This window comes from Schistocerca cancellata, chromosome 3 (genome assembly GCF_023864275.1).
Source record: "Schistocerca cancellata isolate TAMUIC-IGC-003103 chromosome 3, iqSchCanc2.1, whole genome shotgun sequence".
Classification (NCBI taxonomy): Eukaryota; Metazoa; Arthropoda; class Insecta; order Orthoptera; family Acrididae; genus Schistocerca; species Schistocerca cancellata.
Window position 1 is genome coordinate 629,010,133 of NC_064628.1, and position 26,731 is coordinate 629,036,863.

The window sequence follows — 26,731 nt, forward strand, 5'->3', positions numbered from 1 at the left end:
ATGGTGATGGTGATAATAATTTTTAAAAAAATATATCTACCAGCTATAATCTTAATGAGGCCGTACACGAATGGGCGTGAGTGCCGAAGCTCCGAGGAATATCTTGAGCTCTGACGTTAGGCTGGGAGTGACGTCACGCGGTTGATAGACGCTCGGGTTCGGCAGCGAGGCGAGGCGTGGTGACCGCGTCAGAGGGCCGACCGCCGGCTGCCGGCTGTTTACTGTGGGAGCGCGCCGAGGCCACAGCCACAGGAAGGGCTCGTTACGTGGCGGCCCGCCGCCTCTGCCCTGCTCTGGCCGGCGCTGCCCTGCTGGGCCACAGTCGCTCGCCGCGCGCGCCCCGCTCCGGACGCCGCAGACGCTGCCCGAACCCCCAAGTCGCCGACGTCGACGGCACCAGTCGCCGCTAACACGCGCATTCCTGCAAGTCTCCCTCATACCGTAAGGCATCCTCGTCGGCATCTCGTACCTCGCTGGATCCTCCTGCAACGATGTACGCGTTGTTGCAGCTGACTCGGTGACAGTGTGTGTTGTTGCAATTTCGTGAAAAAGTTGAGTGTCGGTGATTTGTGTAGTGTTCTCTCACACCTTCTGAGCTCGTGACTTGTCCAGTATACTACTCCACGTGCCAGGAGAGTCGAATGGGACAACAGCGAGTCACTCTGGCTGGTCGTTTTAAAAACGCGTTGACGTCACCGCACTCGCAGCCAATCGTCCGCATCCTACAACCAATGGCGGCGCCCATCGTTTGTGTGTCACAGGAGGCCCCACTCTGGGAGCCACTGGTTCAGGTTTGGTCGTCCGCTCGCAGGTGCTTCTCGACGGCGCTCTCAAAACGGCGAGTACATCACAGCATGCTTGCTGTTTATTCCTATTTCGCATACAGTGAAGGATTTCTTCCAGTCCAGAAATAGCGATAAAAGTAATATAGTTCCTTAATGGAGGTGCGATCACTGTGTATGTTTTGTGTACAAAGCCGTCTAGATTGCTTAAGGGGGGTAGGACGTCAAACGGGCCGACTTCGAGAAGAGAGGCATCACAGGACATTTTAATTTGCACTGTCTATACTTTTACATATAAATTCATAAAACTTCGTCAGCATGACCAGGAAGGGTTAAGGATTCACACTCATAGCAGTGGAAGTTCAAAAACACGAAAAAATAATATATATTTTTTTAATTTCATGATTTTCTTCACTTAGTGTTGGCTGTATTTGTTGCTATAGGTACACTTTCCTTCATAAGTAAGAGAGATTCTTCGAAGAATTTTGCACAGCTTACAAACCATACTTACAGGTGTATGAAACTCTAGAATTTATTTAATCTATGGAAAAATGAATGGGCTGGTACGTTTTAAACTTCGTGTTTAGGAAAAACTCGAATTTTATAGTTAATTATCTCAATTTTTGCCACAGTTTTTAACAGATTTGGGAAATTCTAGAGTTTCATACACCTGTAAGTATAGTTTGTATGCTGTGCAAAATTCATCGAAGAATCTCTTTTACTTATGAAGAAAAGTGTACCTACAGCAACAAATGCAGCCAATAACAAGTGAAAAAAATGATGAAATTTCACATGTAAAAAAATTTTTTTTAATGTTTTTGAACTTCCTCTGCTATGAGTGTGAATCCTGAATCCTTCCTGGTCAGGCTAGCAAAGTTTTATGAATTTATTTGTAAAGGTATAGACAGCGTAAATTAAAATGTTCTGTGGTGCCACTCCTGCTCCAAGTCGGCCCGTTTCACGTCCTACCCCCCTTAATGTGTTTCTTTCATCAAGTCAACGCCTTGCGTAGGCACTGGTTTTGTGGATTTCGACACTGAACGTCATTTCACATGTTCTAAGTTTGGTCTGATGATGGGAGTAACAGAAGCGGCTTTGTAAACAAAGAAATATATTAAGCGATCTTGATTCCTTTATTTAGGCACAAAATTCAGAAATAATTTATATGATGCAAATAACTAAATAATTTTATTCCACTTCAAGGAGCGGATGTTGGCCCAGTGCGAAACCAATGGAAATTATCAGGACTGATGTTTCCCTCTGTTTATTAACCTTCCTATATCCAGTCTCGTTTTTTGTTAAAATGTAATGCTTGTTACAGCATACGCTAAGATTGCAACCCTCTGACGTGCTCATACCAATTTTCTATAATGCCTCTTATCTTCTGTCATGTGTAGCTGCTGTCTTATCTCTTCATTTCAAAATCTGCCTCTTAACCTAAATCCAAGAAGAGACCTCAGAATCCTCTCGTAACGACTTCAATTCTTTGTTCCTCTCCTTGCCTCAGAATTTAGTTTTCACCACTGTAAGAGCAGGCTTAGCCACCTCGTTGGGCTGCCTTAGTGCTACCTCTTTCCTCCTTGTTCTGGCGACGCACCTGCTTTTCCAGCGTTATGTTTCTGTATATTGTAAACCACACTTGAATTAGTATTATACATTGATATATCTGTCACGAAATATTTGAACAAATTTCTATTACCTTCTTATTTATCACTATTTTTGCCCTTCTTACATGCTTCTCTTCTACCGCCATTACATCTATTTCATTTACAGGAACAGTCACTCGATAAGCTTATAAAACGTTATTTCTTTTAACCACATTTCGTTACAAAGCACTTTTACTGTCTGCTAGGAGAACCTGGTCGTCCGCAAAACATGGTCGTTCGCAAATGAAATAGTGTTAATAAATTTGTCTCTTCCCAGATCCATCCTCTAGGGGATTTTAGGATAAATATATTACTAAAAATCCTTGGCCAAAAATTTTACGCTCAAGTCTTAAATGTTTTCTATTTAATTAGTAGTATTCTGGGAAACAAGTCATCAATAGGATCACATTAATCCGTGGCAACCGAGCGATAAATTTTAATATTGGGAATTATAGGTTTTGTAGTTTTTTATCACTTTAAAAGTTGCTGTTGACTTAATAAAATCAAAATTAAGTACTTTCTTGCTTTTTGGGATTCTTTTAGTATTCTTTAGAATATTTTATTTTCAGTATTTCGTTCTTGCAATCTGGGTACTGTCTACGATGTTCTTGAACACACTGCAGTACAAATTCCTTTTGCTCCTCATGAAACGTCCCCTTAGAACAACTTATACACGACTGTGCTTAACCTGACACACAATGTTTTCAGCGCAACGCAATCTGACTTTCAATAATCCCTACAAAACAATGGCCCTGACTAACTTTAACCTATACCTTTCACAAATCACTTACCTCACAAAAATCTTCGTTACTGGAACTACTGCAATACAGCGAGCGCCACTACTGCCAGCTAAATAAAAGATTCAAACTACTGAAGGCACTAACTACTGATAGGGATAGTTAGCAAATGAAAGATATTAATAGAGAACAAACACTGTATTTACCTCAATATTCATAATATATACAGCAGTTCATGACATTTTTTAAACTCCGCCATCTCTCTCCCCACATCCACCACTGCTGGCGGCTCACCTCCAACTGCGCAACGCTACGCGCTGTTCACATCCAGCTATAGCAGTTCATGACAACAATGGCAGGCAACAATGCAAACTAGCCACATACTGCACACAGCACAGCCAGTGATTTTCATACAGAGCGCTACGTGGCATTACCCATATAAAATTCTAAACAGCCTATAACACTCCCCGTCTGCTACTACTGTACCATAACCTCAATGCCAGAAGCAGGTTGTAACAGAAAACAATTTTGTAAAAGAAACTATGGCACAAAACAACAGAGCAGTGTTACCCTCTGAGAGGAATTTTGTTAAGTTGACCGTATTGTTCCTAATGGAAGTGGCTTATCGGAAATGAAAGTCAGAATTACGTTAATATTGGAATAATGACAAACAAAATTTTGCCTAGCTATACTATTCCTAGAATAATGGAAACGGTCGCCAGCCTAATTAGGCAAGAGAAAGATTAACATTCTCGTTTATGAAAGTAGGTATAAGTAACTATAATGGACAACACAACAGACACAACCTAGACTTAGTAACAAACGAGTGCAATGAACTCTGACACACAAATGTTTCAAGATTGAAGCTAACAGTTAGAGCAGCAGGAACTATTTTCAAAATTATAACAGGTACAGAAAAACACTATCACTTTCAGGGTTTACACAAAATGAGTGGTCTTTATACTGTTAATATGCACACAAGAGAGACAAACACTTGGCATACATGAGAATGTAAAGTTTCACAACTGCAGCTTTCTCACTTTTACTACAACGAAACACAATGTTGACAAAATTGCAAGAAACTGACTCACCTTTTAGAATTTACCACCGACAACAACGTGATCATTTACTTTATAAGACTCAGCCTAAAGTTTGAAGTTAGTAACAGCACTTTAAATAGCAGTTTCAATAGAAAGATTATTATTGGACAAATAACATTTGCTTTAACTCATTCTGTTACCACTTTAGCTTTAAGTATCTTTTTAATAAGTTCAAGAGGCATTATTTAACAAAGCTCTAGGCTTCAACGTACTTTCAGTAAGGACACTCGGTAATCACTTTTCTTCAAACGGAGAGAACCCTGAGAGGTGTTATGATGAGGAGTAAAATCAAGGTATTAGGTAAATAAATTCCGATATGAATTACCTTATACACTCCTGGAAATTGAAATAAGAACACCGTGAATGCATTGTCCCAGGAAGGGGAAACTTTATTGACACATTCCTGGGGTCAGATACATCACATGATCACACTGACAGAACCACAGGCACATAGACACAGGCAACAGAGCATGCACAATGTCGGCACTAGTACAGTGTATATCCACCTTTCGCAGCAATGCAGGCTGCTATTCTCCCATGGAGACGATCGTAGAGATGCTGGATGTAGTCCTGTGGAACGGCTTGCCATGCCATTTCCACCTGGCGCCTCAGTTGGACCAGCGTTCGTGCTGGACGTGCAGACCGCGTGAGACGACGCTTCATCCAGTCCCAAACATGCTCAATGGGGGACAGATCCGGAGATCTTGCTGGCCAGGGTAGTTGACTTACACCTTCTAGAGCACGTTGGGTGGCATGGGATACATGCGGACGTGCATTGTCCTGTTGGAACAGCAAGTTCCCTTGCCGGTCTAGGAATGGTAGAACGATGGGTTCGATGACGGTTTGGATGTACCGTGCACTATTCAGTGTCCCCTCGACGATCACCAGTGGTGTACGGCCAGTGTAGGAGATCGCTCCCCACACCGTGATGCCGGGTGTTGGCCCTGTGTGCCTCGGTCGTATGCAGTCCTGATTGTGGCGCTCACCTGCACGGCGCCAAACACGCATACGACCATCATTGGCACCAAGGCAGAAGCGACTCTCATCGCTGAAGACGACACGTCTCCATTCGTCCCCCCATTCACGCCTGTCGCGACACCACTGGAGGCGGGCTGCACGATGTTGGGGCGTGAGCGGAAGACGGCCTAACGGTGTGCGGGACCGTAGCCCAGCTTCATGGAGACGGTTGCGAATGGTCCTCGCCGATACCCCAGGAGCTACAGTGTCCCTAATTTGCTGGGAAGTGGCGGTGCGGTCCCCTACGGCACTGCGTAGGATCCTACGGTCTTGGCGTGCATCCGTGCGTCGCTGCGGTCCGGTCCCAGGTCGACGGGCACGTGCACCTTCCGCCGACCACTGGCGACAACATCGATGTACTGTGGAGACCTCACGCCCCACGTGTTGAGCAATTCGGCGGTACGTCCACCCGGCCTCCCGCATGCCCACTATACGCCCTCGCTCAAAGTCCGTCAACTGCACATACGGTTCACGTCCACGCTGTCGCGGCATGCTACCAGTGTTAAAGACTGCGATGGAGCTCCGTATGCCACGGCAAACTGGCTGACACTGACGGCGGCGGTGCACAAATGCTGCGCAGCTAGCGCCATTCGACGGCCAACACCGCGGTTCCTGGTGTGTCCGCTGTGCCGTGCGTGTGATCATTGCTTGTACAGCCCTCTCGCAGTGTCCGGAGCAAGTATGGTGGGTCTGACACACCGGTGTCAATGTGTTCTTTTTTCCATTTCCAGGAGTGTATTTCAGCACATTAACAAATCCATTAGGCTGATCCTTCACTGTACATCAATATAGTATTACGTTACAGTGATTGCGCAATGTGGTGGCAACTGCATGTTGGTAGGTGGAATTGCAGGTAGAATTGCCGGACTTTATCGTATCTTCATGGCGATGATTCATACAAATTCCAGAATAGTTCCAGCCATTTATCCACCCATCCGAGGCATTGGAAAGAAGCAGGAAAAGCCTCTCTCTGAATCAGCACAATATGCACCTTTATACTAGCAGTGCACAGACTGGTGGCTCATCTCCGACTGGTGGCTCGTCTCCGACTGACTATCAGTTCCACCTTTTCCACCTATGCCAACCACAATTTGCGCGCTCTGCACATTTCCGTTCCCGAGGGGAACCACTACACCTTTTACATACAGAATAACTAAGAGCCCTAAGTGAGGATCAGCAATTTACATAACAGCAAACAAATACATTAAATAGAACAGAAAATTTTCACATATTAACACTTCAACAAAAAATTATTCACACAAAATTACAATTACCTACAATAAGTTCTGTTCCCTCCAAATGGGACAAAGAATATAAATTGCAGATACACTACTTTGCATAGAATCAAATCACGACATCAAAGAATTGACAAAGAAAAGAATACACAATTTTATGTTATCGATTTAAACACATTTACAGAAGATCAACAATGTGATCTTAAATAAAGCACAAGGAAAATAAATTCATACAGCATTAAGAGCTGTGGTGTTACAAGCCTACTTACACTCATTACAATCAATATTCCGTGAAACTCTTGCTTTAATTTAGCATACGTTTCAGGAGGGTCATTAACAGACTCTTACTCCTTAATTATCCTTTTAGAGTCTAAATATGAAGTGCTGCTCGTCCACGTCGAAGTGCATTCTCAAATAAAACTAATATCCCTAATCTTCAGGCAAGAGAATAGATATCCGTTCTTGTTTGACACGCAGTCGGCCAATTTTTTCTCTGTAATGAAGATGAGAGTGATTTAGAAGATGCATATTAACAAATTAAAACCAGTAATAAGTGGTAATCAAAAAATAATAACCTTACCTTTTATTTGTCCGTCCAGTTCTTCACAAAAAGGAATATATCTCTTTTTCAGTTTGTAAATTCTCTGTGTCCAAATCTTATACATTTTTGTTTTGGTTTGTTCGTCTACTTCATTATCAAAGAACGATAACAGGCGCAACTGTTCCGGTAAATACAACAAATGGGTTCTTAATTTCTTATAGCTGCTTTTGAAATCGTGGAATCTATCCTTTCATATGATTTCAGATCGTTTAAGAAGCAGAGATCCAGATTAGGACCTTTTACAGCGCCACTGTACTGAAGCCATAGCTTGACATAAACAGTTACAATGAAATGATACTTCTCAATGAACTCTTATTTTCAACTAATAATTCCAGTTGTGATCTTAGCAGAAATATGTTTATGCAATAAATTGCTCTTGCCATTATTCTTGCTTGATTTATTGCTACAGGAGGCTATATTTTCAGGTTTTCTCCGAAGTCTCTTGCCAAAGATATTGCACAGATCTCTATGAGTTCTCGGTTACCACCTCTCACTATGAATTTATTTAATTCATTTTCACAAAAGTCTAACATCTGCTTAATTTGTGACTCATTAAGAAACAAATCCACAATCTTTTTGCCAGTGTGAAAATTAGTGACGCTGATACTTCTCCAGCTTTCTCTCAAATGTTTCAAAACTGGTCAGTCAGGACTGCTTGTTATACCATAAACTTTACATTTGAATACACTTTTTTAAGATAAGTTCATATATGAGATGGTGGTGTGGGAAATACAACTCCCTTTCCGATTTGTGTGCAAGTAAGACGCATTCCCCTTTAAATCGGCCAGTGTTTGAGGCACTTGAATCGCTGCAGAGAATTTGTTCATTTTCTTCAGTAACCCAATACGTTTATGAATTCTAAACAGTGTTCGTTTTCTCTTCACCAGAACCATTCTGTACGTTTGGAATGTCAAAGGGCTGTTCACTGTCTCCAACAATAACAGCGCTTGGAAGCTTTTCTTCTTGTGGCTTCCTGACATTCAATGCTGTTAACAGTTTTACTATCCGAATGAACATTAAGAACTGCAAGGATGTCATTCTTAAAAGCTGATTTTATTATTTCAGACCGTTCTCTTCTCTTTTTTACTGTCTGACTCTATGAAGATAAGATTTGTTAATACAGAGCTCTTCAGTATTGTGGCCAAGTGCGTCTGCTGCTACCTGAATAATGTATTCAGACTTTCAAATATATGATTAGTTGAAATTGTAAGTTTCACATCACAGCCTGATTTTGACGTATTTGTCTTTTCGTTATTAGTCATATTTATTACGATACTTCAAAGTTGAGTAACTCACTACCCGTTGTTCGAAGAATTTGCAGTGAAGAGTTGATCCGTCCGGCATTTAATACCACAACCTTTCGGTTTCCAGCCACACGCTCTACCGATAGATAACCACAACACACGCTAATTTGCTCCCACTTGCTGCGTTCTCGAGGCGTTGCTTCTCTCTCTAGTTATTGCAGAAACCTTCCACGGGAATCAGTGTATCAACCGTGTAGGTCGAAACCGGATCAAAATCCCTACAGCAGTTCCTGAGATAAGTCTGCCTATACAGACCGATGCGAGCATGCGACTTCAATATAGGAGGGAGGATAGCAAAGTAACGCACAACATTTTTTGTCTCGCCTGCTAATGCAGCTGGAATTTTGAAATTTCACGACGATGTAGTTTGAAGTTTGCGCTATAGAGGGCATTTGTTTTCATATGCAGCTCTAGCGAGAGAAGACTGATCTGTGAAACAAGCATGGTGCGCATGTTACTGTCATCAACTTCTGAATAGCAGTGAAATGCAGCTGGATATTTGTGGTCCAAAGGGCATAAACCGAGTGAAATTCACAGGAACATGCGTAGCGGGCATGGGAACAACTGTATGGACTGCAGCAGTTGCTGCAAGTGATGTGCATTCTTCCAACAGGGCCATGTGAACCTTGATAATTCGTCATGCTGCGGGCGGCTGGTAACTGTTGCCACCCCGCAGAATGTTGGAGTCTTTGACGCAGCAATTTTGAACTACCGGCGGGTGCAGCTGAAATCCGTATTACAGCAGTACAATATTTTCTATGGTGCGGTGTACGATATTGCTCATGATACGTTGGAATTTCGTAAAGTTGGTGTTCGCTGTCTGCCAAAGAACTTGACAGACAACCACAAGAGTCAGCGTTTGATTACAAGCAGATGGGTATAACTTCCTGAAAGGAATCGCCACTGGTGATGAGTCTTGAGCGTACCACTACACGCCCGAAACCAAGAAGTACTCTATGGAATGGAAACATGCTGTTTCCCCAGTACGAAAAAAAATTCGGAGTGACTCAGTATGCTAGGAAAGTGCTTGTTACAGTGTTCTGGGATACGCATGGTATGTTTCTGATGGACTTTTCAGAACACTGTACCACTGTCTATGTTGCAGCCTACATTAAAATTCTGGTTAGGTTGCGTCGTGTCCTTCGTGACAAACGCCACAACATTAATGCTGACGGTGTCAAAGTTCTTCATGACAACGCCTCCCTCAACTTTTGCTGCTCCTGCTCGAGAGAAAGTCGCCAAATTTAGGCGAGAGATTCTCCAGCATCCACCATACAGTCAGGACCTTGCGCCGCCGGACTTTCACCTGTTTGGTCCCATGAAGAAATTCTTGTCAGGCCAACGTTTTCCTACATATGCGTAAGTGAAATCAGCAGTCCACAGAGGGCTATGCTCCAACCAAACAATCTTCCACCGAAAGGGCATATTTAAACTGGTACCACGCTTGGAGAAATGTGTAGATAACGGAGGTGACTATGTACAAAACTAGATAAAAGATGTAAGTTCATTTCTGATTTTTCTTATTTGTCACCTATTAAACATTTATGTAATAAATCTGTTGTGCATTACTTTACGATCTCCCCTCGTATCACTGGAGCAGGTAACCCACTACCCACTTGCATTATCTCTGCTGTGATGTAGGACTAAATTTCGACATTGAAATTTATAACAAGATCCTAAAATATAACGCAGTCTGTAGAACAAGTATAAATTCGCAAAACGCCGCGAAAGGGACACAGATGAAGTTTTACAAAGTTATGGCAGTATCTCCTACGCTTTATACATCTGAAAGCCGGGTTCCCGAGCAAAAGCATATAAGCAGGACCGAGTTTGAGGAAAGGAGATTTTTCCATAGTGTTATTGCACCAGAGAATATCGCTCCAGAAATGAAGATTTTAGAAATGGATTACAAGTTCACTGAATCCAAAAGCAAATAGATCTAAACAAGAACATGTAGATAGATTTCTTGAAAATATACTTTCAGTGCACATGCTTGATTCAAACCTAGAGGGACAACACACAGGGGAAAAGCTCGGAAGAAATATCTGGATCTTTATGACCGGAAGAGCTGTTACTACCTAATCCATGAAGGGTGAAGAAAAATAGAAGAAGAATAAAATGACTTCATACAGGCTGTTTTCCCTGCTGCAAATGATAACGCTAACTTTTGGTGATTCCTCGTTCATGCGAGTAAAATATAAGTCTTTAATTGAGGGCGCCTTTACTTAACTTCTGTAAGGGATATTAAGTCGACGGTAATCACGAAACTAAAGGAACAATCATACTGCATTCGATTTAGCCACTGCTGAGTTTTCCGGCCAATTATAGGTAGTTAACAAACAAATCAACTCCCTTTCTGACTAGTTAAATGAAAGAGAAGATGGAAGAAAGTCCTGTATGTTTCGCAAGTAGTATTTATCCAGTGACACATTCTTCGTCTTAGATGCGGGATTTTTTGGCGTGTTGGTTCATCAATTAGTCCGACATGAAGATGTTAGATGTTTCATGCTGTAGATAAATAACTACTTTTACATTTGTGCTTTGCGTGTCTTTCTGACGCCGGCCATTGTGGCCGAGCGGTTCTAGGCGCTTCAGTCCGGAACCGCGCTGCTGCTACGGTCGCATTTTCGAATCCTGCCTCGGGCATGGATGTATGTGAGTCCTTAGGTTAGTTAGGTTGAATTAGTTCTAAGTCTAGGGGAGTGATGACCTCAGATGTTAAGTCCCATAGCGCTTAGAGCCATTTGAACCATTTTGTCTTTCTCACGTTGGGCAATGAACGAATAATTGCTACAAAATGCCCACAAGAAGTTCCAAGTAACAGCTGTTAAGACGGTGATTGTGTATATTGTGTATTGAACCAGGGACCTAGAAACGATGGAAAGGCTTCCTCTCGCCGTAGCTCTCAGTGGTTCACAACCCCACAGCAGGCCACATTAGTCCACTCATCCCACTGCCGCCCCCACACCAAACTCAGGGTTATTGTGCGGTTCGGCCCCCAGTGGACACTTCCCCCCCCCCCACCCCTCACCCCTCCTCTCCCCAAGGGAATGTCTCATACTAGACGAGTGTATCCTCAGATGTTTTCGTGGTAGGGTAACTGTGGTGTATGCTTATGTGGAGACTGTTTGCGCAGCAATTGCCGACATAGTATAACTGAAGCGGAATAAGGGGAACCAGCCCGCATTCGCCGAGGCAGATGGAAAACCACCTTAAAAACCATCCACATGCTGGCCGGCACTCCAGACCTTGGCGATAACCCTCCGGGCAGATTCGTGCCAGGGTCCGGCACACTTCCTGGTCGGGAAGCAGCGCGTTAGATCGCGCGGCTAGCCAGGTGGTACGCCCGTGATAAACGGAGTAAACAAGAAAGTTCAGAAACCATGCACTACTGTACAAAGTGTTCTACACATCTTGTTACTCCTAGTAGCTGTAAAGGGAAGATCTGGCTTTCTCCACAGTTGTAAGTCATGCTGAAGATGTCATATTTGAACGGCACAGAACACCACTGCCCTGGCGTCTACTTGTATAGTATTTTTAACAAGAACTGCAACGATGTATCGACTATAAGGAACGTGCGGGTCTCACACTGCACCATTTGCCTCTAGGATCGTCTCAGCTCACGGTATATAACTTTTATTTTTGGGGGTCTTTGCGCCTTCCTTTAGGGGAACTGCGACGTCGCAGAGCAACACCAGAGAATGCAGTAACTCGTGGTATGCTTGCAAAAGTATGGCAAGAGGTTGGCTGTCTTCTGGATGTTTATCGAGCGTCTGGTGAAGGTCACATTGAACATGATGGAGTAAATGAAAACTTTGATTACAAACTTATTTTAAAAGGTACACCAAGGTTGTACGTACCAGTATGTAAGCCCTCGTTAAACTAAATGTTTGTTTTGAAAGTAAACTGCCTTTTAGTCCTATGCTTACGTTGAAATTGATCACAAGTTCCTATCTTCGTGCCTGTAGAAGAAGTAGTACTCAAATCGGATGAATCATTTTGAAAAATGCAAAATGTGGCACTGATCTCAAAGGTATCGGCGGCTGTACGCTGCGCAGAATATGTTGCAGGGAACACACGGCGAAGTAATTGCGAACAGACGTAACCCCGTGTCGGTGAAACTCCAGTGTTGTTTCGTGTTCTGCTCCACTGTCGTCCTCGGAAGGAGCCGTGATAATGCTATGAGTCTGAGCGTGTTGTATGCGCACTGGACGAGGAGAATGAGTAGTCTGAGACGCCTCATTGATATAGCCGTGAGGGTCGCAGCAATGACGCTGATGACCTCCCAGGGTCACTGGTTGAAGGAGCCGAGGCATCGCGTGCACGCTGTCACTTTGGCGCGTCGTGCGTGCTGATTCTCTTACGAAGACTCGTAGGTGCTGCCGATGGTGATGTCCTTTTTAACCGTTTTCACTCATATAATGTATTACCCCATACCTACTTGATGTATTCTCACAGACTTTTAAGTGCTTTGATAGAACATACCCTGACACGCACATAAAACAGCCACAAACACACGCACACACACAATTACCCACGCAAGGAGATTGCATTACACCACGTGTTTTACGGAGCACGAGGTGCGTGACCTCCAGCAGCTCGTTGCATAATCCATTCTACACTGAAGCGCTAAAGAAACTGGTATATGCAAGCGTATTCAAATACAGAGATATGTAAACGGGCAGAATACGGCGCTGCGGTCGGTAACGCCTATATAAGACAACAAGTGTCTGGCACAGTTGTCGTATCGGTTACTGCTGCAACAAGGCAGGCTGTCAAGATTTAAGTGCATATGAACTTGGTGTTATAGTTGGCGCAAGAGCAATGAGACACAGCATCTCCGAGGTAGCGATGAAGTGGGGATTTCCAATACGACTATTTCACGTGTGAACCGTGAATATAAGGAATCCGGTAAAACATCAAATCTCCGACATCCCTGCTGCCGGAAAAAGATCCTGCAAGAAGGGGAGCAACGAGGACTGAAAAGAATCGTTCACGTGACAGAAGTGCAACCCCTCAGCAAATCGCTGCACATTTCAAAGCAGGGCCATCAACAAGTGTCAGCGTGCGAACCATTCAGCGAAACATCATGTATATGGGCTTTCAGAGCCGAAGGCCAACTCGTGTACCCTTAATGACTGCACAACGCAAAGTTTTATGCCTTGCCTGGGTCCATCAACATCGACATTGTACTGTTAATGACTGGAAGCATGTCGCATGGTCGTACGAGTCTGGGTTCAAATTGTATCGAGCAATTGGACGTCTATGGCTATGGAGACAACCTCACGAATCCATGGACCCTGCATGTAAAATGGCTCTGAGTACTATGGGACTTAACTTCTAAGGTCATCAGTCCCCTAGAACTTAGAACTACTTAAACTTAACTAACCTAAGGACGTCGCACGGTTCCAGACTGTAGCGCCTAGAACTGCTCGGCCACCTCGGCCGGCCCCTGCATGTCAGCTCGGGACTGTACAAGCTGATGGAGGCTCTGTAAAGGAGTAGAGCGTGTGCAGTTGGAGTGAAATGGGACCCCTGATACGTCTAGATACCACTCCGACAAGTACGCAAAATCCTGTCTGATCATCTGCATCCATGTCCGTTGCGCATTCCGACGGACTCAGGCAATTGCAGCAGGACAATGCGACACCCGACACATCTATAATTGCTACAGAGTGGCTATGGGAACACACTACTGCGTTTAAACACTTCCGCTGGCCACCAAACTCCCCAGACACGGAAACTATTGAGCATATCTGAGATTCCTTGCAACGTGCTGTTCAGAAGAGATCTCCACCCCCTCTTACGGATTTATTGACAACCCTGCAAGATTAATGGTGTCAATTCCCTCCAGCGCTACTTCAGACATTAGCCGAGCCCATGCCATGTCGTGTTGCAGCACTTCCGCTTGCTTGCGGGGTCCATACAGGATATTAGGCAGGTGAACCAGTTTCTTTCGTTCTCAGTGTAATATGCTAACGAAAACGAATGTAACACCAAGAAGGAGTTTCCGGCATAAACGAAAGTTGGTAGGCCTCTTGCTGCATCTGAAAGATGATTTCTATTGTAATTTCACGCTAGACATTCAACAGTGACGCTATGAGGATGTAAATAAGTTTCCGTTAAGTACAAGCCGTAACTGTCGTGAGCGTTAGATACCTTTGAGATTGGATGCGGCGATTTGATGTTAGTCAAGAATGCCTTTAAGGCGACAAAGACGCCGTTATCAACACCTCACGAGTATTAACGATGTCGTGTAATAGGACTACGATGAGCTAGATGTTCCTTCTGCGATACCGCAGAGAGACTTGGTAGGAATGTAGGAATGTGGGAATGTACGTGATTGCTGGCAGCAGTAGCCACGAGAATGTGCGGTCGCAAGAAGACGGGGCTTTGGACGGCTACGTGGCACTACCAATAGGGACTATCATGTTCGGCGTATGGCTTTGGCGCATCGTACTGCTGTACATCATCAGCAGCAATTCGAGCACCACAATGCTGCATCGATCTGTTACAGATCAGTTACTTCAAGAACAGGTCCGAAGCATACGCACTGTATCGTGCATTCCACTGATCCCATACCACCGCCATTTGCGACTTCAGTAGTGTCAAGCGAGAGTTCATTGGAACACAGCGCAGAGGTCAGTTGTGTTTTCTGATGAGAGCTGGTTTTGCTTCGGTGCCAGTGGTGGCCGTGTGTTGGTTAGGAGGAGGCCATCGAGGGCCTGCAACCAGCCTGTCAGGGTGCTAGAAACACTGGGCCTACAACTGGAGTTACGGTCTGGGCTGCGATTTCGTATGACAGCAGGAGCACTCTTGTGGTTATCCCACGCACCCTGACTGCAAATTTGTACGCCAGTCTGGTGATTCGGCCTGTTGTGCTGCCATTTATGAAGAGAAAACAGCATCCCAGGGGGTGTTTTCCAACAGGATATCGCTCGCCCAAGTACCACAGTTGTAAACCAACATGCTCTACTGAGCGTCGACATGTCCTTTAGCCGGATCGAACGAACAAATATGGGACATCGGCAGACGATAACTCCAGCGTCATCCAGAAACGGTGTTGACTGTCCATGAATCGACCAGTCAAGTGTAACAGGCGTGGAACTCCATCCCACAAACGGACTTTCGGTATCTGTGCAACACTCTGGCGGTTACAATGGTTATTAATGTACCAGTATTTCATATTTGCAATTTTTTTTCTCGTGCTTACATTGGCCAGTGATATTGCGATGTTAACAACTTAAACATGATACCTAGACAAATGTATACCCCAAATTTCATTATTCTGTGTTGATTAGTTTTTGGTGCTGCGATTTTTTTCTCTCAGTGTATAATAAATGCGTGTGGCGGCATCGGTTTGTGTGCAAGTTCCTGACGCAATAGATAGATGAATTGCAATCTTAGCAGACAGTCTTTATTTTCGATAGAGAGTTTAGTTAAATATTCTCGGTATTTCGTTGTTTGTTAAGAGTTAGTCAGTCTGCAGTAAAAATAACACTCCGAGTAAATGTTGTGTCCACAGCTTTTCTGGGGAAATTACAGCTAATCGACATATTACTCATACCGAAAGTAGTCCTAACTCTTACATTTTCACGACTAAGCCGCTGAACTGATTTCGAAGAAATTTGAGGTGGAGATAGCTTGAACTCTGACGAAGAATGTTGGCTACCATAGAAAGTGTGTAGCACAAGATACTTGTTGATTTGAAGAATATTACGTAAATTAGGGAAAAATACAACCCTTTGAAAAAGCTGTTTACTCTTTGACTTTTATCATATTTTGAGAAAATTTCTTTATTGGTTCAGATGTTCTACACAGTACAGTTCAACGTAATGAATACAACACTTATACAATCCTCAGCGTGTTTAATCAGTACTTCCATACCAATATTATTAAATGTGAAAGTATCTCTGCCTGTTCCGTTTTCCCGACTAAACCACTCAACTGTGTTCGATGAAATTTCGTATAGAGATAGATTGAATCTTCAGAAAAAAACGTTAGCTTCTTTAGAAATAAAAAGAATACTACCCCTAAAAGGGTGAATTAGGGAATGAAACTTGGTTGTTTTACTTTAGTGAACATAAATCACGTTAAAAATTATTAAATTTGTTACGCAATGTGCATGTTGTATAATGTATAGCTACTTCAATAGCACGATCCATAGATAAGCGCTCCCTCCCACGCTCCTTCGCATGCGCGCTGCTCGGCAGTGATGCTTGCGTGCGCCACTGCGTCGTGCATTGTGGCAGTCAGGTTGATGGGGGAGGGAGAGGGAAGGAGGGGGGAGAGGCTGGCGCACATTGCCGCCTTTGCTTACCTGAACAAGCAGACTTGCGAGGGCAGATGGCGTTGTTGCAGGCACAACGGTTTACTTTCTCACTATATTGTATTGTATTGTATGTTAACCGGGGACCTAGAAGCGACGGAGAGGCTCCGTCCCCGCCGCAGCCGCAGTGGTCCACAACCCCACGACGACTACCGCAGTCCACTTCACACCTCCGCCGTCCCACACCGAACCCAGGGTTATTGTGCGTTTCTCCCCCCCCCCCCCTTTCCCCAGGGAACGTCTCACACCAGACGAGTGTAACCCCTATGTTTGCATGGGAGAGTAATGGTGGTGTACGCGTATGTGGGGAACTTGTTTGCGCAGCAGTCGCCGACATAGTGTAATTGAGGCGGAATAAGGGGAACCACCCGGCATTCGCCAAGGCAGATGGAAAACCGCCTAAAAACCATCCACAGACTGGCCGGTTCACCGGACCTCGACACAAATCCGCCGGGCAGATTCGTGCCGGGGACCGGCGCTCCTACCCGCTCGGAAAGCTGTGCGTTAGACCGCACGGCCAACCGGGCGGTCTTCTCACTATAACTCATCATAAGAAAACTGCGCCGGCCGCTGTGTTGTTAGGTTAGTTAGGTTTAAGTAGTTCTAAGTCTAGGGGACTGGTGACCTCAGATGTTATGTTCCATAGTGCTTAGAGCCATTTGAACCATTTGAAGAAAACTACTGATACGTGAGTGTAATGTGGGTAAAAGGTAGTCATAATATATTCGATAACATTCTTGTTGGGTCTACAGTAGAATAATACACTCATGTCGAGAAAAAAACGGAAAACTTTGAATGACTAGAAATAGGACGTTCATATTCACAGAACATGTACATTAGTATGTTCTGCAGAAATGATTTAGCATTTGAGCCATATCAGCCCGCTGGTTCGAGACCAACATCGATATCACAGTGCAACACCACCTGCCGGTAAAATGTGCCAGCGACTCCTGTTGCCGTATAAACTGAAGGTACTGGACCAGTGTGACTTCATCAGATTTCGGGAAATTGTTGCTCGTGTGAGACGAAGTGTTTCGGCAGTGCAATGGGTGTGTGCAGAATGGTTCACGGAAGGCCACCCAGACCACTTCTCAAGAAAATCGACACCTCATCCAAATGGCGCTGCGGGACACATCTGCGTCCTTCTCGGTTCTGGCGCAACAGTGGAACAGCGTAACACACGGTACGCTGTGTGGGGTGAAAGTCCGTCGCTGTTGATTGCAGCACAAGTTACGTGCGCATCGTTCACTTCTTCATCTACCTTTGAAAAATGTGCAGAAACATGCTAGATGGCAATGGTGTACGTAACGGCGTCACTGTGGTCAGGAATGACATCAGATAGTGATTCTGGACGAATACAGGATCTATTTGTCTGAAAATGATCGCTGCATTTTGGTTTTCCACAGACCGGGGGGGGGGGGGGGGGTTCAAATGGTTCAAATGGCTCTGAGCACTATGGGACTTAACTGCTATGGTCATCAGTCCCCTAGAACTTAGAACTACTTAAACCTAACTAACCTATGGACATCACACACATACATGCCCGAGGCAGGATTCGAACCTGCGACCGTAGCGGTCACGCGGCTCCGGATTGTAGCGCCTAGAACCGCTCGGTCACTCCGGCCGGCGGGGGGGGGGGGGGGGGGAGCGGCGTCATAGCGACTGCATTTTCACAAGACATACAGCGCCAACTCAAGGCCATATGGTGTGATGTGCTATTGAGTACAACCAAAAATCACAATCAGTGCGTTTCCAGAGTCTGTGACCAGCGTCACCTACGTGACTGACATCCTGCGACCATTTCTGCACAACACCCGAGACGCGATTTTTCAGCAAGACATTACAGGACCACATGTTGCTGCACGAACACTTGCCTTCTTGGTATAACAGGATGTTACCTTTTGCCCCGGCCCGCCAGGCTTGTCGCCAATTGAAAATGTGTGCGATGTGGTGAAACGACAGGTGCAGTACTGTGACCCAACGCCAACTACTACAGATGAACTTTGGAAGCAGGTGAATGCAGTATGGATGGCTTTACCAGAGGAAGCCATTAGCGCCTTATACGTGTCGATGCCTTCACGCATGGAACAGGTTATCAGGGATAAAGGCGGACCCTGTGCCTACTAGGCAACAGGACATATGCTGAATCGATGTGACTGAACTGCTAATCATTTCTGCAGAATGTACTAATGTACATGCACTGTGAATTTGAACGTCCTTTCCCCAGTCGTTCGAGGTGTTCAGTTTTTTTTTTCCGAACATGAGTGTGCAGTCATCTAGAACAACATTTAATCGGTCCATCTGGTCACCTTCTTCACATGAAGCCGAAACTGATTCACATTATGAAATATTTATGCGCCACTGAAGCTTAACAGCGCCTGTGTCGCTGTTGCCCCGTAGCGCATGTGAGCACCCAGCGCCCAGCCTGCAAGAACGATGAATCGAATATCGAGTACCTCTGTCAACACATTCTGCTGGCTGAATCGACGTCCGTTGTTTTTTGTCAGATGAAACAGAATTCCAATTTTGCTTAAGGGGTGAACCTTTTCTCGCTTTATTACGTTGTCTGTCAGTCTAACTTCGAGGCCGGCCGCGGTGGCCGAGCGGTTCTAGGCGCTACAGTCTGGAACCGCGCGACCTCTACGGGCATGGATATGTGTGGCGTCCTTAGGTTAGTTAGTCCCATAGTGCTCAGAGCCATTTGAACCATCTAACTTCGATGATTCCTTAAGTATTTCAGTCACAGTAGCGAGATGCTGCGGCATCTACTTGTGTTTCATAAAAATCAATCTGTGACCCTTGGTTAGACGGTACTCCGCCATTGCGGGTTTCTCAGGTTATCGTAGTCGTATGGCGACGATGCTGAGCACATCTGTTGGAATGGTTTGACTTGTCTGGCCAATGTATGTTAACCCACAATGGCAGGATTTTGTAATCGCCGGACTTCCTCAATCCTAGATCACCCACTACCGAGACGAAGAGCTTTCTATTCGTAACTCGCGGACGAAATAAACTTTCGGCATTATATCTTCTTTTTAGAATCTTTCCTATCTTTGATGTAAACGTGCCATCCATACAGCAATATATCCAGGAACGGAAGCTTTCAGTCCCTTTGTACTTTCATTGTGAACTTGATGCTGGGAAGAAAATAATTAAAATGATCCAGGAAACTGTGAAGGACAGCTGATAGTTCGAGAAGCTTCCTTCTACTTCAATAGTATTTTGTACATGTCGAAACAGTAAGCGCATTTTTTCTCGTTTTTATTTATGAGCGAAGTTGATTGAAACAAATTTTGTGTCTGCCTGTACATCCTTACTGAGCCGCTGGAATGAATTTCTGAAGACAAACTGCCCTAAAACATCAGCTGTATGGCAGACACTGATACGAACAAGTAAGTGTGATGTTAAATGAGGTAAATGAAAATCATAGATGACGTAACATCACAGAGGTACGAATTCCTGAAGAGACAAAAACATGAAATTGTATTTTGTTCAAGACAGAATCTTCAAAATATATCCACAGTCCAACTAAACACCGTCGGAAATCGTGAGCTTCATTAAAGAAATACCGCCTCGAGATGAATATTGGATGTTAGTGTCCTTGTTGTTGATCTAGATTGGTCGCCATGTTCATGTACAGGGTGGAAAGACACAGTTCAGAAAGCATGTAAAGGTGTCGCAGGATAGGGCGTGTTGAGAAATGATGTTAAGAAACAAATTCGATATGTTGCACCGTTTCAAAGTTAATTAGCATTGTAGTTAGCCAATCAGGCCGTCAGGAGCAAAAATTCATGCGGCCTTCGAGGAACGATTGGTATCAGTTGTTCTCATAGCAGTTCTAGGCGTTTCAGACAGGAACCGCGCGCCTGATACGATCACAGGTTGGAATCCTGCCTCGGGCATGGCCGTGTGTGATGTCCTTAGGTTGGTTAGGTTTAAGTAGCTCTAAGTTCTAGGGGATTGATGACCTCAGATGTTAAGTCCCATAGTGCTCAGAGCCATTTGAACCATTTTTTGTTCTCATAGCGTAGACGATAGCGTACGAGTATGCTCTGCCATGTCAAATTTTTGTATCGCTCTTGTTCGGTTTTAGGAAACCATACGAAAACACGTTTGAATTTGCGCATGCACCGACCTGATTGGCTAACTTCAATGCAGTTTACCTCGGAAATGGCTAAATGAATCGGATCTTTTTCTGAACAGTTATTTCTTAGAACAACGTACGCTGCAATACTGCAACACCCTTAGGAGCCTTACAGATAGTGTCTGACCACACCCAATGTGCCGTGCACTGCAGCAGAATCCACCACTGGGGTATTTGAACTTTTGTTCAATTTTTCTTTATTTTTTTTATTATACTTGTTTGGAGAAGTGGATTCGAACGCAGACCCTTCCCTTTCAAGGGCAGTGGGTAATTAGTTTTGTCAACAAATCGTGCAAATAATAGAATTAGGAATGGGAACTTACATGATTGTTTCTAATACTAATAGTCTTCAAATTCTTTCTTTATCTTGTGCGATTTCCTACGCAGCTGTAAGCACATACACTCCTGGAAATGGAAAAAAGAACACATTGACACCGGTGTGTCAGACCCACCATACTTGCTCCGGACACTGCGAGAGGGCTGTACAAGCAATGATCACACGCACGGCACAGCGGACACACCAGGAACCGCGGTGTTGGCTGTCGAATGGCGCTAGCTGCGCAGCATTTGTGCACCGCCGCCGTCAGTGTCAGCCAGTTTGCCGTGGCATACGGAGCTCCATCGCAGTCTTTAACACTGGTAGCATGCCGCGACAGCGTGGACGTGAACCGTATGTGCAGTTGACGGACTTTGAGCGAGGGCGTATAATGGGCATGCGGGAGGCCGGGTGGACGTACCGCCGAATTGCTCAATACGTGGGGCGTGAGGTCTCCACAGTACATCGATGTTGTCGCCAGTGGTCGGCGGAAGGTGCACGTGCCCGTCGACCTGGGACCGGACCGCAGCGACGCACGGATGCACGCCAAGACCGTAGGATCCTACGCAGTGCCGTAGGGGACCGCACCGCCACTTCCCAGCAAATTAGGGACACTGTTGCTCCTGGGGTATCGGCGAGGACCATTCGCAACCGTCTCCATGAACCTGGGCTACGGTCCCGCACACCGTTAGGCCGTCTTCCGCTCACGCCCCAACATCGTGCAGCCCGCCTCCAGTGGTGTCGCGACAGGCGTGAATGGAGGGACGAATGGAGACGTGTCGTCTTCAGCGATGAGAGTCGTTTCTGCCTTGGTGCCAATGATGGTCGTATGCGTGTTTGGCGCCGTGCAGGTGAGCGCCACAATCAGGACTGCATACGACCGAGGCACACAGGGCCAACACCCGGCATCATGGTGTGGGGAGCGATCTCCTACACTGGCCGTACACCACTGGTGATCGTCGAGGGGACACTGAATAGTGCACGGTACATCCAAACCGTCATCGAACCCATCGTTCTACCACTCCTAGACCGGCAAGGGAACTTGCTGTTCCAACAGGACAATGCACGTCAGCATGTATCCCGTGCCACCCAACGTGCTCTAGAAGGTGTAAGTCAACTACCCTGGCCAGCAAGATCTCCGGATCTGTCCCCCATTGAGCATGTTTGGGACTGGATGAAGCGTCGTCTCACGCGGTCTGCACGTCCAGCACGAACGCTGGTCCAACTGAGGCGCCAGGTGGAAATGGCATGGCAAGCCGTTCCACAGGACTACATCCAGCATCTCTACGATCGTCTCCATGGGAGAATAGCAGCCTGCATTGCTGCGAAAGGTGGATATACACTGTACTAGTGCCGACATTGTGCATGCTCTGTTGCCTGTGTGTATGTGCCTGTGGTTCTGTCAGTGTGATCATGTGATGTATCTGACCCCAGGAATGTGTCAATAAAGTTTCCCCTTCCTGGGACAATGAATTCACGGTGTTCTTATTTCAATTTCCAGGAGTGTAGAATAGTTCTAGCTCACCCCTAAAGATTGCTTCTTTAAATTCTGCGAATAATTTTCTTTGAGCGATCTGGCAATTGTCAACTAAATCAAATGGTAGTTTTATTCCTTGTTTTTTAAGAAAAGAAAAATGCTATGTTACACGCGAGGCTTAGAGATCGATTGCCCCCGTCCAGTCCTTCTCTGCACACGTTTCGTCCCTTGTTAAAGCCCCTAGATAGGGATCTCGCATGCTCCAGCGATATTCTGACACAGAACCTGCAAGCCTCTTGTAACAGTCTTTCGCAGGCGAGCAGCAAGTTTCCTGTACTTCAACAACGATCCGAAGGCTCTCATTTATCTCGCTCACGGCCGGTTCTGTGTTTTTCTTTACGTTTCCAGTTATTTTTTTCCACCACTTGACAGCTTCAAAGTAAGAAACATCTGTCTGCAATCAAAAACTGTCGAATGTGATGCCTGAGAATTTCCAGGTGTTGTCAGTGCTTGTAATGTCCTCTGTCACTCGGTCCGATGGTGATGTGCAAACTGCATAAAATTCCAAAGAGACAGCTTCTAACCATTTTCAGGTGTGCACTGTAGGATAGTTGTGCAATTTCAAGCAAAAACTGCCGTGCTCATATCTTGTGATACCAGTGCAGTCGGAGATTCTCAAGTCAGCAGGTGACTTGGACAACATTGTTTCAACTGTTGGTGAGAGAAGTATTCGTACACTAAGTCTTTAAGTGAAATGTTTTTATTAGAATATCATAACGGGCCCATGGTCTACTCACAACGTCCTAAATATATTTTTAGCAAGGAGATATTTTCGTTTAGAAATGTCAGTAACATGAACGTGTGCAGAAATGTGTAGCATTAAGTTAGCAAATATCCACATGTCTTTGGTATAGGTGCATCTTTTTCCAGCAACCACTTGCCGAAGATACTTATCTGTGAAAAGTACAGAGCTCTTTCCAAATTCTGTGTCGAATGACCTGGTCGGTGATGTAATGTTGCAACTTACATTTCCTTATTAGCAGTTATTGGAGTAGAGTATGGAACCTAAACTAAGAAACATGGTACATTCGCTTTAGGATCGTCAGAGTGTTTGTTCATTAGTGGATAGTATGTAGCCTCTCCACTTTCCCTGGAATACGATACATTGGCCATGATTATGTGTAACGAATTTTTTGGAAAGGTATCGATTCCAAGCCAACTTTAGAGGAACGATGTGGAAAGCTATATGACTAATCACCAACACTGCAGTTAAGTATACAATATTACTGCGAAATAATGTAAATACAAAGATTAATTTATAATGCTTATTCGAATATATCATTAAAATGAAATGATCCGAGCGCCAGTTTTATTTCTGAAATCAACTGGTCATAGCAAGACTTCATATAAGAATCAGTAACACGTGTATTGCTGACGTTGATCATTACTTGCGCGGGAGTAAATTTTCAAATTAAAGGGATTACAAAATATTTACGTAAGTCATATTCATACTCAGAACTTTAGAATTCTTAATGTAGCAATAAAGAAAGTGATATCTGAATGGGTTGGAATAGTGCACGATGCGATAGTAATGACGTAGCATACCCTCATTATAATCTTTATTGGTAGGATTTTGATAGAAAACCTTTTCCAAATATTGAAAATTTCACATTCAGTATTACTTCAGGTAAACATTAATCACTAAAAAGCAACAGTAAAACCCAGAGCAACTCTGGGATAAGATGGCCAAGACATCTATACATAAAATTAGGATAAGTACAGAAAGTTAGATTAAATAGTGTGTAAGCTCAAGGACCGATGAGCACAGCAGTTTGATCTCATAAGACCTTACCACAAATTTGCAAATTTCCAGAAAATGGAAGTGTCAGGTTCCACCCATCTCCTTTGACCCGTGACGTAATTCTGTGACAACATTGAGGCGCAGCGTGTTTGAAGTGGATTGTTTTTGCAGACGTGGTGGAGTATGCGGTGGCGCCCTCTAGTGTGTCTAATTAACTGTGAGTGATGTTACTTACAAGGGAACCTCCCCATCGCACCCCCCTCAGATTTAGTTATAAGTTGGCACAATGGATAGGTCTTGAAAAACTGAACACAGATCAATCGCGAAAACAGGAAGAAGTTGTGTGGAACTATGAAAAAATAAGCAAAATATACAAACTGGGTCGTCCATGTGTAAGATAGGCAATATTAAGGGCAATGTGGGGCGAGGAGCGCCGTGGTCCCGTGGTTAGCGTGAACAGCTGCGGAACGAGAGGTCCTTGGTTCAAATCTGCCCTCCACTGAAAATTTTGCTTTCTTCATTTTTGCAAAGTTATGATCTGTGCGTTCGTTCATTGACGTCTCTGTTCACTGTAATAAGTTTAGTGTCTGTGTTTTGCGACCACACCGCAAAACTGTGTGATTAGTTCACGAAAGGACGTGCCTCTCCAATGGGAACCGAAAACATTTGATCGCAAGGTCATAGGTCAACCGATTCCTCCACAGGAAAACACGTCTGATATTTTGTATACGACACTGGTGACAGCATGTGCGTCACATGAGAGGAATATGTTGTCGACCCACCTAACTAGTACACTTGGCGAATGGGTGAAAAGTTTCTTCTACCTTGCCCGATTTAGGTTTTCTTATGGATGTAATAATCACTCCAAAAAAAGTGATGAAAACATAAGAGTTTTTCACATAAACTGAAAACAAAAAGTTAAAATTTTCGGTAGAGGGAAGATTTGAACCAAGGACCTCTCGTTCGGCAGCTGTTCATGCTAACCACGGGACCACGGAGCTCCTCGCCTCATATTGCCCTTAATATTGCCTATCTCACGCATGGACGACCCAGTTTGTATATTTTGCGTATTTTTTCATAGTTCCACACAACTTCTTCCTGTTTTCTCGATCGATCTGTGTTCAGTTTTTCAAGGCCTATCCACTGTGCCAACTTAAAACTAAATCTGAGGGGGGTGCGATGGGGATGTTCCCTTGTTAGTGCGGCACTCGACTTAGTGTTGTGTGTTACTAGATGTTTTGAGAGTCAGTTTTTGTCGGCTTGACAGTGAGTTACTTTAGCGTCGTTACTTTTAGGCTGCAGGACTGTTTTCGGTGTTGAATTTGTTGCTTCATTGTGTTGTTAATGGTTTAAAAGTTATTTTTGGGAGCTGCGTTTGGTACTATGGAAGGATTTTACAACGGAATTTGCTAATCGTTCGTTGGTTGTGCTATGGGCGACTATGTGGCATTTATAGTTATATGTCCACAATTATATAGCCTCTTGGCGGTATGTGCGAAGCGTCAGCACCGAGAGGAATTTCTGAAATTGAGCAAATTCTATGTTTGTAAAACCAGGTGCTAGTGTTTGTGACGGTGTTTGCAGTCAGTTTCTGAAATAATTAATTTGTTTGTTTGTGTGTGTGTGTGTGTGTGTGGGTGTGTGTGTGTTTGTGTGTGTGTGCGCGTGTGTGTAGGCTTATTTGTCAGCTAACTTTTGGTGGTAGGTATGTTTTTATGTAAGTTTGGTCTTTATCTTAATAAGTGTAACGTGTTTCTCTTTGTTCGTAAATTTCTTTGAGATGTGGGCATCGAAATTTATGTTGGAGTAGTTTTCTTTTATGATTTGTTGGTAGATGACGTTGATATTTAGTAGTTCAGAGTTGTAAGTACCGTGAACTCTGGTAGTTATTTTGTTCTCGTAAGGTTTTGGTTATAGTTCTGCTACGTTATTAATAGACATTAAGTGGTGGGCATTCAGTGACTGTAACTACTAGGTTAGGCGTTCTTAATTAACAATATTGCGTAACCAGTCACAAATCTTTATTTTTTAATAGCTGTCTTTTCATATAACAACCAGCTTCAACAGTATAGGTCATACGTTCCGGTGTGTAATTTGTAAAAATGTAGTTTAGCATCTTTGGTTATGAAAGGAGAGAGATGTTGCTTCACTCCATCCAACGAACACCTACGAAAGGTAACTAATCACAAATACACATAGCTTTAAGTCCACCGTGGAATATGTACATAAAAACAGGAAGCGC

The 26,731-nt window shown here is 44.3% G+C and overlaps 1 protein-coding gene across 2 annotated transcripts in view; it reads left to right on the forward strand.

Annotated features, from left to right (window-relative positions):
• The first annotated feature begins 237 nt into the window (after positions 1-237).
• The window catches only part of LOC126175555 (slit homolog 2 protein), a 632,187-nt gene continuing 605,693 nt past the window's right edge, over positions 238-26,731 (forward strand). The window contains exon 1 of one of the 2 annotated variants that reach the window (XM_049922402.1): positions 238-838. In XM_049922402.1, coding sequence (XP_049778359.1) covers positions 642-838 — 197 coding nt within the window. In that variant the 5' untranslated portion in view covers positions 238-641. The remainder of the gene's footprint in view (positions 839-26,731) is intronic. The other variant, XM_049922404.1, reaches the window with a different exon arrangement.